Source organism: Capricornis sumatraensis, chromosome 1 (genome assembly GCF_032405125.1).
Source record: "Capricornis sumatraensis isolate serow.1 chromosome 1, serow.2, whole genome shotgun sequence".
NCBI classification, from domain to species: domain Eukaryota; kingdom Metazoa; phylum Chordata; class Mammalia; order Artiodactyla; family Bovidae; genus Capricornis; species Capricornis sumatraensis.
Genome location: NC_091069.1, coordinates 108,124,403 through 108,137,617, shown reverse-complemented (window position 1 = coordinate 108,137,617; position 13,215 = coordinate 108,124,403). Strand labels below are relative to the sequence as shown.

Here is a 13,215-nt window from a genome sequence, read left to right as displayed (position 1 = left end):
AGTACTAAACCTAAAGGGGCGGAGACGAGTTCTTTTGAAACACACACAAAGACCTTCTGTTGAAAACACACCTACACATTAACACCGCTTTCCTTGGGTGGGTGTGTGAGGGGGTGGGGAGAGGGGAGACATGTCTGATGTTCTGGAGAGCCCCTCACCCCCACCTCAGCGTCCCCCTTGCTTTTCTGTTGTCTTTGCACTTTAACCCTCCCTCCTGCTCGACAGGGAACTGGAAGCCCCTTTCTTGGGCTCTGTCAAGGCCAGGCCCATGTGCTCCCTCCTCCTATCAGCGCCGATGCGCTCCACAGCCCCAGAGGTAGGAATCAAGAGCACTCTTGCTGCTGTGGAAACAAGGCTCAGAGAGGTTGAGTGACTTGTCCAAGGTCACACAGAAGGTGATCAGGGCCCTGGGCTGCTCTGTGAATGACACTCGGCCTTACTAGGGGTTCCACCCGGTTCTGCCCTCGATGGACAGCAGGTGAAACCATGAGGGGGACATGTCAATTTTTCATCTGGGCTCCAGTGCCTTCTAGCTCATTTTGGGCACCTATCTCAGGCAGATAACTCCCCAACCCTTTGTTTCAGAAGCTGTAGGATTGCAGTCAGAGCCCCTGCCCAGTCTAGCATGCAGGGTTATTCCAGGGCAAGTAGATCAGGTGTACAGCTGGTACCCTGCCAATCACGCCCCCACTGGGCACCACCTTCTATCATCTCTGATGGCCTGATTGATTAGTTTGGCTAAGCTTTTCATCTTCCAGATAAAATATTAATACTTGTATTTAGCAAGAGCTTTCTGGGGACCTGATTTCTTTCTTTCTCTTCTTCTTTTTCCCCTTTCAGCATCTTATTATGAAAAATTTTCAAACATACCAGGAAAAATGGAAAGAATTGCATGATGAGTGCCCATATGGTAGATTATACAATTTCGCTGCTTAGACTTAATTTCTTTATGCAAAGGACTAATCCCAGCAATGGGAAGATTTAGGGTTTCTGGCAAGATGGAAGAGGGAGCCATTTGAGGGTGGAGAGAATTTAAGGCAGTGGCTCAGATAGTCAAGAACCTACCTTCTATGCGGTAGACCCAGTTTCAATCCCTGAGTTGGGAAGATACCCTGGAGAAAGTGAAGTTGCTCAGTCATGTCCCGACTCTTTGTGACCCCCATGGGCTGTAGCCCACCAGGCTCCTCTGTCCATGGGGATTCTCCAGGCAAGAGTACTGGAGTGGGTTGCCATTTCCTTCTTCAAAGGATCTTCCCAATACAGGGATTGAACCCAGGTTTCCTGCATTGCAGGCAGATTCTTTACCATCTGAGCCACCAGGAGGGGATGGATACCCACTACAGTATTCTTTCCTGGAGAATTCCATGGACAGAGGAGGCTGGTGGGTGACAGTCCATGGGGTCGAAAAGAGTTGGACATGACTGAGCAACTGACACTTTCACTTTCACTCCCTGGAGGGCTGCAGTGGACAGTCACTTATGCGCCCCTCCTGATCCAAGGGCCAGCGACAGCTTGTACTTAAAAGGGGACATGGGGTTTATTAAACAGATAAATAAGAAACAAACATAATGAACATAAAAGGGAGCTACCTGGGGCGCTCAGACTTCTTACTAATGCTGCTTCTGGGCTCTCTTACCTGTGAGCAGAGAGCTGAGAAATTTGCCTTCAAAGTCAGAGTAGGAGAGAAGAAGCTAGAACATTTTACAGTTAGGAGCTAGGTGCAGACCCTTAGCAGTGGCTATTAGAAGAGATTAGAGAAGGGATGCAGAAGTGAGACAGGGTGTGTGGGACCAAGTGCTGGCAACTGTTTTTATCGAGATCTTTTCCTGTTTCCTTGCTTGAAGAAATAAAAATAAATGAAAGAGCTTCTCCAAAAAAAGTTCTTCTTAAATATTAAGTATTCATTTTCAACTTAAGTATGATAAGAAGAAGATAACAAGAATAATTTAAGAAAAAGAAGACAGTTTTCTTTAAGGCAGGAAAACAAAGAAAATGAATTAGAAGTAGAAAACATACCGTGACTAGATAGCTAGTGGGAACCTGCTATATGGCTCAGGGAGTTCAGCTCCGTGCTTCGTGATGACCGAGAGGGATGGTGGTGGGGATGGAGGCTCAAGAGGGAAGGGATGTGTGTATACTTACGGCTGATTCACGTCGCTGTACAGCAGAAATTAACACGACATTGTAAAGCAACTATACTCCAAAGAGAGAGAAGTCGCTCAGGTGTGTCCGGCGCTTTGCAACCCCATGGACTGTAGGCTACCAGGCTTATCCATCCATGGGATTTTCCAGGCAACAACAGTGGAGTGGGGTGCCATTTCCTTCTCCAGGGGATCTTCCCGACCCAGGGATTGAACCCAGGTCTCCCGCATAGCAGGCAGATGCTTTACCGTCTGAGTCACCAGGGAAGCCCAGGGTATACTACACTCCAAGTGAAAGTGAAGCCGCTCAGTCGTGTCTGACTCTTTGCGACCTGTAGACTGTAGCCCACCAAGCTCCTCCGTCCATGGGATTCTCCAGGCAAGAGTACTGGAGTGGGTTGCCATTTCCTTCTCCAACGTATACACCAAAAGAAAGATACCTTGGTGGGTAAAGACAGGATGGGAAGAAGGAAGGAAGGACTTTGGCTGGGTATGGACAGGGTGAGAGGGGAGGTGGGAGTGCCTTTGAGGAGGGGAGAGGAAGGCCGGCAGGGAGGACAGAGCAGCGGGGCTGGGGAAGGCCCTCCTGGCGGGATGGCAGGAGCTGCATCTGGAGTGAGGGGGGCCGGGAGCCCAGGGCATTTGAGTGGAGGTGGGGCTGCTCTTGGTGCTTACACTCTATGGGCTCTGGAGTCAGATCCCGCCCCCACCCCGAGTTCCAGGGTCTCCTGTCACTTGTGAGCTGTGTGACTCTGGTCAAGTCACTCGATTTTCATGTGCCTCAGTTTCCCCAGCAGTCAAGAGTGATACTGTTAGGTTGGCCGAAAGGTTCATAACGGATTTTTCATACCATCTTGTGGAGAAACCTGAACAAAATTTTTGGTCAACCCAATAAGTCATATATATTAAAAAAAAAAAAAAGAAGAAGAAGAAGTGTTTGACGCCTAGGACACATTCATGAAAGCCAGCTAGCTCTCTTCTTGATCTGCAGACTTCAGAGGGTTACTCATTTGCTCAGTAAACAGCGAGCATTCCAGTGCGTTCACTGACTGATTTGATTTCTGTCACAGTTCAAGACCTTGCATGCACTGAGCTTTCTGTGAGATTACAGATCAGCTCCCCAGGGGGCGGCGCTGTGGCTGCAGCACTCACGCGGTCCCTGAGCCTGGTGACAGCCCCTGTTCAATCCACTCAAGCCCAGTCCTGTGCAGCAGAACATCCCAGAAGGAGGCCCGCAGCTAAACCTAACAGGTGCCTGGTCCATTGCAGGGGCCTGATTTCAGGTCTGCCCCCTTTCACAAGATCAACTCAAGTCTACAAGTGTGGGCCTCCAGAACCTGGGACCCGGCTTAACGTCCTCAACACAGTGATGATCTGCGTGTCATCTTTTTCGTTTTTCTTGTCTCCTCATCATTTAGAAAAAAAGAGGGAGGCAGGTAAAAACACTTTTATTCCCTTGCAGAAAGACTGTGTTACTCCTCATTGGAAAATCATGGAATGATGGAATTTCTTTCTGTTTCCATCTTTCCAAGTTTGTATTAACCTGGTTACTCACCGCGCTCGTCCCCCAGAATTGGTGGCGATGTCGCCCTTGAGCCAATTTCTACATGTTGGGAGATATTCCATACCAGCCACCCAATGAGCAGTCGCCACCTGGCCATCCTGGGGATACCAAGGTGCCACTCCTCATGCCCCAGCCAACCAGCAATGGCCAGCACCTCTTCCCACAATGGCATCTGCTTAAGGGGGGAATCACTCATTGTTTAGACCATATAAGGCACTGTCCCTAAAGTTTCTTTCCTTAGCTTGCTTGCCCAGTCCAAAGATGTTTAAATTTTTTTCTTTAACCAAAGATGTGGGAGAAAGAAAGTGATCTGAAGTTTTTGATACTAAGACTGCAGCACCTTTTGGGAATCACATAGCCGTACTCACAACCATGAAGGCAACCAGAGGAATTCATAGTAACATCCTCCCACGCTTATGTTGAAATCATGTGTTACACCATTCTGTTCTATCCATCCATCCATTGATCATCCATAGTCTCTAGGGTAAGCAGAACTCGCCCATGGCCTCCCGGGTTGTGGCCTCGCCTCTGGGTATGTTGCTGTCCTTGTTGTGCAGAAGCTCAGTACCGTGCCCTTCTTACTGTTGTTGGTTAGGAGTTGCCATACCAGTTAGGAGGGTGAGAGGCACCGTCCTGGCTCCCATGGTCCTGAGCACTCAGACTGCAGTGAACTCCTGAACAAACAGCTTCCAGTCCCTCTGGTCCCCTCCCGACTTCCAGGTCCATTGCTCCATTAGCGTATCAATAGCCTTCTCTCCTCAGAACTCCCTTAATCCAGTCAACTTCAAGTTAGCCACAGGAGTGCAGCAGTGAAGCACAGATAGCTCAGACCATCATTTAAACCTGGCTTTCATGAACACTGGGCTTCCCTGGTGGCTTAGCTGCTAAGGAATCCGTCTGCAATGCGGGAAACCTGGGCTCAATCCCTGGGTTGGGAAGATCCCCTGGAGAAGGGAAAGGCTACCCACTCCAGTGTTCTGGCCTGGAGAATTCCATGGACTGTATGGTCCATGGGGTCGCAAAGAGTCAGACACGACTGAGCGACTTTCACTTCACTTCATAAACATGATGGGATTATTTTCCTGTGGCAGTTGATTTGCCATCTTCACTGTGTTTCGTTTGATCTGAAATTGAGCCTCGGCGGCCCTTGGCCACAACAGCTTCCCTTGGGTGGTAGCACTGGTCTTGGAAATGGATTCAGGGCTGGGGTCAGACCAGCCTGGATGGACCATGCATCAAGCGAGACATCCACCCAGGGATCATGTCCGAATTTTTTTTTTTTTTAAAGAAAGATTCTATATATTTCCACACAAAAATATTGTCTTTTATACTGACTTGTTTGGAAAAAAAAAATTTTTTTTTTAGTCTTTCTTTCTAAGAGCCAGCCAATAACCATCATGCCAAAAAAAAAAAAGAAAAAAGAAAAATGCCCCAGGGACACCTCTCTGTAGCACTAGACTCATTTCTCTTTCTGTCCCTTGTCTCCCACATAGATGTTTAGTGGCCCTGGGTTTGTGCCTCTCACACACATCCCATTTCTGTGCCACCTAGAAGTGTGCCATGTTCCCATCAGAGAGCACGAAGGTGGGGTGCTCACTTGCTGCGTTTCTGTGCAGAGCGCTGAGGGTCCGCAAGAAGATGTCTGGGGAGAAGATGCCTGTGAAGATGATCGGAGACATCCTGACGGCCCAGCTGCCGCACATGCAGCCCTACATCCGCTTCTGCAGCTGCCAGCTCAACGGGGCCGCCTTGATCCAGCAGAAGACTGACGAGGCCCCAGACTTCAAGGACTTTGTCAAAGTGAGGAGCCCCGGCTCAGCCAAGCCCCTGCCCCACAAGGGGCCATCTGCAGGCAACTAGTGTGCGATCGCACGTGCACTGAAGGCCAACGGGGCGAGGTCTCAGCTGCACAGGACGGGGGGCTGGCCCTCACCAGTGGGTGTGACTGGGGCCATGGGGGTGGGCTTGGCGAGGGACCAGCGCTGACCTGGAAACTCCAATCTGCAGTCCAGGTGCAAGTGGTGTTCTTGCAATACCGATTTAAAATCCTTCGTCTCATTTTCAGGCCTCGCAGGACTGGCAGGTCTCAGGTCCGCTATTGTTTAATCTGAGTATCCTCATCTCTCTGCTGCTCTCTGCCCTTTGCTGAAAAAGGGAATCCCAATGGACCCTTTAATTTCCCCACCCTAGTTGGTTCTTTTCGATGAGCTCAAGCCCCAGGAAGTCAGCAGGGGGTGAGTGTGAGATGACAGGACCTCTGCTTTGTAGGATAACCAGGGTCTGGAGAGTCGTGTGTGACCAGGGGACATTGTGGGGAGGGGACCCTGAGCTGCTGGAGGCCTTGGGCTTTGGGCCTGCTGCCCTGGGACCCCGCCTTGGCGGGGATGGTCCCTGCTGGCTGGGCCAGCCCGCCCCATCAGCCCCCACCACTCCCAGAAGGGAGAGAGGAGACTAAAACGACTTTTGCTAAGTGGGCACATTTTGATGAGTGGGCAGCAGAGTCATCATACTAATGACAAGCTTATCTTTGTGCCTCCTGGATTTAGGGTGGGGGGAGGCTTTTCCCACCTTCCCTGTAACCGTGTTTGTGGCATCATCGCCGAGAGGTGAATGTGCCGTCTCTTCTGGGCTACAGCATCACATGTTCTCGTTCTTTCTTTCTCTCCTTGTTTCTAATATTAAATGCTTGGATTTGCTATCCAATGAATGGAACGTCTAAAGTCATTCTAAAGGAGAAACATGGCCAAGAAGTAGGCCTAGAGTGGGCTGGAGACTGGAGGTAGTGCTGGGCTGGTGGGTACCACGGGCCACCTGGGGGTCCCCCCAAGGGCCAAGGGTCTGCCCTGGGTGCAGACAGAATGAGTACATCACTGCACGCACTTGAGCTTCAGGGAAATGCTGACCTCAGCCCAGGGAGGGGCCTTATTCCCCCTCCCCTGCTCGTCCTCACCTCATCACCTCTCCCAGCCTCATCCCTGCAGGACTTTGTCCTGCCGTTGGCAGCTGCAAAGAGTTCCTGGAATAAGGGTGTCCATGGCTGGAGTGGGTCCAGGCGCTGACAGGCCCTAGGGCTTGGGGCCCAGGTCAGGGCGTTAAACCCATTCCTAAGGCACTAAGCCTGACCGGAGAGCTGTCACCATATAACCCCTGTGACTTGTAGAACAGAGAGTCACCTTTTTGGTGCAGAAGGACTCTTGTCCTCCAGTCCAGTTGACGAAAGTGGAAAGAAAGAGGCGAGGGAGTCCAGAGTGGAGACAACCGGAGTCCCAAGGGCTTCGCCATCCCCACCCTGCCTGGGGCTCCCACTGGTGGGTGCAGTGAGACTTGGGACTTGTAGTATCTCTGGCACTCAAGGGCATTCTTTTTCTGACCCTAGAATTTTGCCACTCTCCTTGCTCCTAGGAATGCTGTAGAGTTCTGGCAGGTATCCAGAGGGGATATTCTCTGTAAAGCTAGAATCTCATCCCTGGAAGTTAGGAGCCTGAAAACTCTGTGGGACCGGGGAGCAGGGGTTAACCCTGCTGCTGAGTCACACCCGCCATCAGCTCCCACCCTCCATCTGGAACACGCCTCCCCTGGCCCAGGGCAGCCAGCCCCGTCCTTCCAGCTCCAGGCTCCCCAGTTGTCGTCCAGATAAATGAGAGTGCAATGGGTGGGGAGTCATGAATAGCATCGGTTGATGTCACTAACCGGATTTCGCAGATTTCTTAAGTACATTAAAAAACACTGTCCTTTTTTTCAGAGACTGGCCATGGACCCACGCTGTAAGGGAATGCCCCTGTCTAGTTTTATACTGAAGCCTATGCAACGAGTAACGAGATACCCACTGATCATTAAGAATGTAAGTAACTGCCTTGCCTGAAATTTCAAGCAGAGGAATGCTATCTCAGCAGGTCTGGGATCTGGGGTCATGGGCAGGTTCCCCAGCCAACACACCTGGTATCTGTTGTGTAGAAACCATATACCAACAGGCTGTAGGAGGTATCTGCATGGTAACTCCGAAAGAAAAGCTGAATTACTGTGAAAGTGTTAGTCGCTCAGTTGTGTCTGACTCTTTGCGACCCCCATGGACTGTGGCCCACCGGGATCCTCTGTCCATGGGATTCTCCAGGCAAGAATACTGGAGCGCATAGCCAGTCCCTTCTCCAGGGGATCTTCCCAACCTGGGTCTCCTGCATTCCAGGCAGAGTCTTTACAGTCTGAGCCAGCAGGGAAGCCCCAGAAAGATTTATTGTGAACAGAGCTAATAATACACACATCAGCTGTGCAAACAAACATGTGGCTTCCACCTTGTAAGTCAGTTCTTTTCCTCATACGGGCAGGGTCTTGATGCTTTGGTTTTTCCTAACAAGAAAGAGAGAAAAGTGAAAAGAAAGTGAAGTCGCTCAGTCGTGTCCTACTCTTTGGGACCCCACAGACTGTAGCCTATCAGGCTCCTCCATCCATGGAATTTTCCAGGCAAAAATACTGGAGTGGGTGGCCATTTCCTTCTCCAGAGGATCTTCCCCACCTGGGGATCAAACCCAGGTCTCCCGCACTGCAGACAGATGCTTTACCATCTGAGCCACCAGGGAAGCTCTAAGAAACAGAGAAAGGAATACAGTTTCCACCACCTGTCCTCAGAAAGCCACTGTGAGATACTCTATGTTGATGTTAGATGATTGTTGTTCTCCTGTCATTTCAAGAAAGCCAATGCCAAAAGAAAAGAAAAAATCAGGGTTTCAGTGTGCCCATCCTTAAAGTGAGTGAACAGACTTAGACGTCCTCTGAGCCTGTGATTCTGTAAGCACAGGGAGGATGGCCTGTGGAGAGAGGTTTTAGATCTGGTTCCTTTCAATGAAGAATTTAGAAACCCACATCTGTACACGGGTGTGCTCACTGCTTCCGAGGTGTTGTTGCCTCTTGAGTCTCTCAGTGGCAGAGCTGGGAAACATATATATGTGTATCCATCCAAACACACAGTTACGTACACATAAGTGTACAAGCATATATTTAAGATCGTATATGCATATGTTAGAAGCCATGAGTTCGCACCAATAGTTCCCATTCTAATCTGATCACAGAATTTATTCTAGCCTTCCCCCTTTCTGTGTATATAACTCCCTTCTCCATGAGAAGCCTTGCTCTCATTATCCTCAGTATATTCACTTATTTGCTGAATCCCCTTATATGTCACAAGTTCCTCTGTCATGTAAACATCTCCTCAGTCCAACCCCAGTTCCACCCCACAGAATACACTGTGGTCACGCTGGCTGAGTTAAATAATTAGTTTTAAAAGATGCTTTCAATCTACTGTTTCCTTTTCTCCAACATATGGTTACTATTAAACTAACTCAAAACTTTGTTTACTTTCCACAATATTTAATTGCAAATTGATGTTGGAAACAAGTTTTTAAAATAGGCGTTCTAAATCTAGTCAATGGGAAGAAAAACAAAAACAAGAGAAGAACTGAGAGGCATACATATTAAAAAGGAAAAAAAACAAATTATCATTCTTTGCAGAAACATGATTTCTACCCCCTTGAGAACCCAAAAGAATGCACGGAAAACTAGCAAAACTAAGAACAGAATTTTAAAAGGTGGCAGTTATAAGATACAGATGGAAAGCTGCCAAAGCACCAAGACGAAACATTCTTTATAACAGCAAGAGGGAGAAATTCTCAGCATGGCGCCAAAGACAGAGCTTTAAAGGATTTCGAGTTGCAGCAACTTGAAAAAAATGCTTTCTTCTGGGAACAGCTAGATGTCATTAAGGAGCATACTTAAAGTGCTGAATCTGTACTATGAAAGAGACTTCTAAGTATTAGTTGGAATGATATCTAGAAAATGCTATTAAGTAAAGCAAACAGACAGACAAAACCCCTGAGAACCCATCCTACAGTAGGGTCTATTTTGCAAGAGCTCTGGGTGGGTGTAAATGTATGTGGAGCGTCTAAAGGGAACTAAAGGGAGGCCCTTTGCTCTGGGCATCCCTCTGAGGCAGGAAAGCCAAAGGGAGACAGCACGGTCGTCCTCAATAGTCTGTATGGTTTGATTCTTGCATATCAAGGACATTATTATTTGCATAAACATTTTTCTTTAAAAATTCCATGTAACAAAATATAACAAACATTAAAAGACAAAATGACAGATGTAAACTGAAAAAACACTTTGACTGTATACAAGTAGATACTGAAATACATAGAGATTGTGTGGATATGTTCTTATCTAAAGCACTCTTACAGCTCAAAAAGAAAAAGACAAATACCCTAGCAGAAAAATAGGTTTTAAAAAAAGATTAAAAAGAAAACTAGGTAAAATCTTTAACTAGACGTTTCTGAGAGGAGTGTGGAATAGTGGTGAAGCGTGTGTTGTTAGGAACCAGGCTGCTTGGCTTCGAAGCTCCCGTACGTACCACTGCTGTGTGTCTTTGGGAGACTAGTTTGCCTCTCTGGTCCTCAGTTCCTCTACCTGTAAAATAGAGACGTTAACAGTACCTGCTGCATGGTGTTCCGAGAAGCTAAGTGAGTGAATGAATATATGTCGGTCTGTCTCATCCTAAGCAGTACACAAATGTTAGCTTTCTCATTTAATGTACTTACGCACTAAATGTACACAAAATTCAAATTCTCTGATAATGAAAGAAATGCATAACTAAACAAGAAAATATATTGCTTCTGGCTTGCCAGGTAGGCATTTATTGAAATGATTGTGAATCCACAGTGTTGGCAGGTTTGCTCATGGAGGGTAGACTGGGTCAGCCTTCGGAGGGTGATATATACATCAAACTCCATGTTCTCTTTGGCTCAGCATTTTCATCTCTAGGAATTTATTCTAAAGAATTAACCAGAGAAATACTGAAAAATATGAAGTTTTATGCATTGTGGCTCATCCTTACAATGACATATTATAGAATCCTTAAAAATGATAAATATACTTCAATAACATTTTTTAAAATTATGATTTAGATTCATGTAAAGTGATCATTCAATGATGATCTATAATTCATATGTATTAAATAACGTGCTATAACTGCCATGAAGTGGGGAAAAAGCAAGTACAAAATGGTAGTATAGTATGGCAGTGTGATCCAATTTTTATTCTTAAAAAATTATATGTATTTATATCTAGGCAGAATGTATTAACAAGCAGAATGTGTATGTGTGCTTAGCCCCTCAGTCATGTTCAGATTTCTGTGTCCTCATGGACTAGAGCCTGCTAGGCTCCTCTGACCGTGGGATTCTCCAGGCAAGAATACTGGAGCAGGTTGCCATTCCCATCTTCGGGAGATCTTCCTGACCCAGGGACTGAACATGCGTTTCTGTGTCTCCTGCACTGGCATGAGGATTCATTAGCACTAGCGCCACCTGGAAAGTCAGTGAATAGGAAAGAGATTATCCAAGGGCACAGTTAAAGGTCTTTTTCTAGGTTCTTTATAACTTTCTAAATTTTCTAAATTTCATACATTATACAGCAGTACTTTTACAATGAGAAAAAGCAATATATCTATTTTCATTTTTGAAAAAAAATGAATTCACACAATCTGCTACGTGGGATTCCCGTCTAGAGCAGTGGTCCTCAGACTTGGTTGTACATTAGAACTACCTGGGAAGCTCTAGAAAATTCCAATGCCTGAGTCCTACCCCTGGGGATTTTGATATGGTCAGAGTTGAGGTCAGGACTTTTCAAAGGGATTTGAATGTATAGCCAGGATCCACCCCGAGCTGGAGCTGTGGTTTGGAAATGATTTGAAAGTCGCTCAGTCGTGTCTGACTCTTTGCAACTCCATGGTCTATACAGTCCATGGAATTCTCTAGGCCAGAATACTGGAGTGGGTAGCCATTCCCTTCTCCGGGGGATCTTCCCAACCCAGGGTTGGAACCCAGGTCTCCCGCATTATAGGTGGATTCTTTACCAGCTGAGCCACAAGGGAAGAGGGGAACTCACAATACCTAGATTGGGCGTTTTTCCCAAATTGAGTGCCTACTTAGGACCTTAAACCAAAGTGTACCTTGGGGATGAGATATTATTCAGGGTAAAACCCACTTGAATTATTTATATGTGGACAGTGTTAACCACTCAGTCATGTCTGACTCTGTGACCCCACAGACTGTAGCCTGCCAGGCTCCTCTGTCCATGGGGATTCTCCAGGCAAGAATACTGGAGTGGGCTGCCATTTCCTCCTCAGGGAGTCTTCCCGGCCCAGCGATCAAGCCTGCATCTCTTATGTCTCCTGCCTTGCAGGCAGATTCTTTATCTTCTGAACTATCGGGGAAGCCTGTATGTGGGTAAGGCATGAGCAAGTGTACACTCAACATACCCCCCAGTTCAGTTCAGTCGCTCAGTCATGTCCGACTCTTTGCGACCCCATGAATCGCAGCATGCCAGGCCTCCCTGTCCATCACCAACTCCTGGAGCTCACTCAGACTCACGTCCATCAAGTCAGTGATGCCATCCAGCCATCTCATCCTCGGTCGTCCCCTTCTCCTCCTGCCCCCAATCCCTCCCAGCATCAGAGTCTTTTCCAATGAGTCAACTCTTCGCATGAGGTGGCCAGAGTATTGGAGTTTCAGCTTTAGCATCATTCCTTCCAAAGAAATCCCAGGGCTGATCTCCTTCAGAAAGGACTGGTTGGATCTCCTTGCAGTCCAAGGGACTCTCAAGAGTCTTCTCCAACACCACAGTTCAAAAGCATCAATTCTTCAGCGCTCAGCCTTCTTCACAATCCAACTCTCACATCCATACATGACCACAGGAAAAATCATAGCCTTGACTAGACGGACCTTAGTCGGCAAAGTAATGTCTCTGCTTTTGAATATGCTATCTAGGTTGGTCATAACTTTTCTTCCAAGGAGTAAGCGTCTTTTAATTTTATGGCTGCAGTCACCATCTGCAGTGATTCTGGAGCCCCCAAAAATAAAGTCTGACACTGTTTCCACTGTTTCCCCATCTATTTCCCATGAAGTGATGGGACCAGATGCCATGATCTTCGTTTTCTGAATGTTGAGCTTTAAGCCAACTTTTTCACTCTCCTCTTTCACTTTCATCAAAAGGCTTTTTAATTCCTCTTCACTTTCTGCCATAAGGGTGGTGTCATCTGCATATCTGAGGTTATTGATATTTCTGCTGGCAATCTTGATTCCAGCTTGTGTTTCTTCCAGTCCAGTGTTTCTCATGATGCACTCTGCATAGAAGTTAAATAAGCAGGGTGACAATACACAGCCTTGACGTACTCCTTTTCCTATTTGGAACCAGTCTGTTGTTCCATATCCAGTTCTAACTGTTGCTTCCTGACCTGCATACAGATTTCTCAAGAGGCAGGTCAGGTGGTCTGGTATTCCCATCTCTCTCAGAATTTTCCAGTTTATTATGATCCACACAAAGGCTTTGGCATAGTCAATAAAGCAGAAATAGATGTTTTTCTGGAACTCTCTTGCTTTTTCCATGATCCAGAGGATGTTGGCAATTTGATCTCTGATTCCTCTGCCTTTTCTAAAACGAGCTTGAACATCAGGGAGTTCACGGTTCACG

General features: G+C 47.1%; 1 protein-coding gene across 1 annotated transcript in view; it reads left to right on the top strand.

Moving 5' to 3' along the window:
• ITSN1 (intersectin 1) overlaps positions 1-13,215 on the top strand; it is a 249,749-nt gene that overhangs the window by 220,909 nt on the left and 15,625 nt on the right. Inside the window, exons 32-33 of the mRNA XM_068973388.1 lie at positions 5,322-5,505; positions 7,448-7,546. Of these exons, the coding sequence (XP_068829489.1) occupies positions 5,322-5,505; positions 7,448-7,546 (283 nt within the window). The remainder of the gene's footprint in view (positions 1-5,321; positions 5,506-7,447; positions 7,547-13,215) is intronic.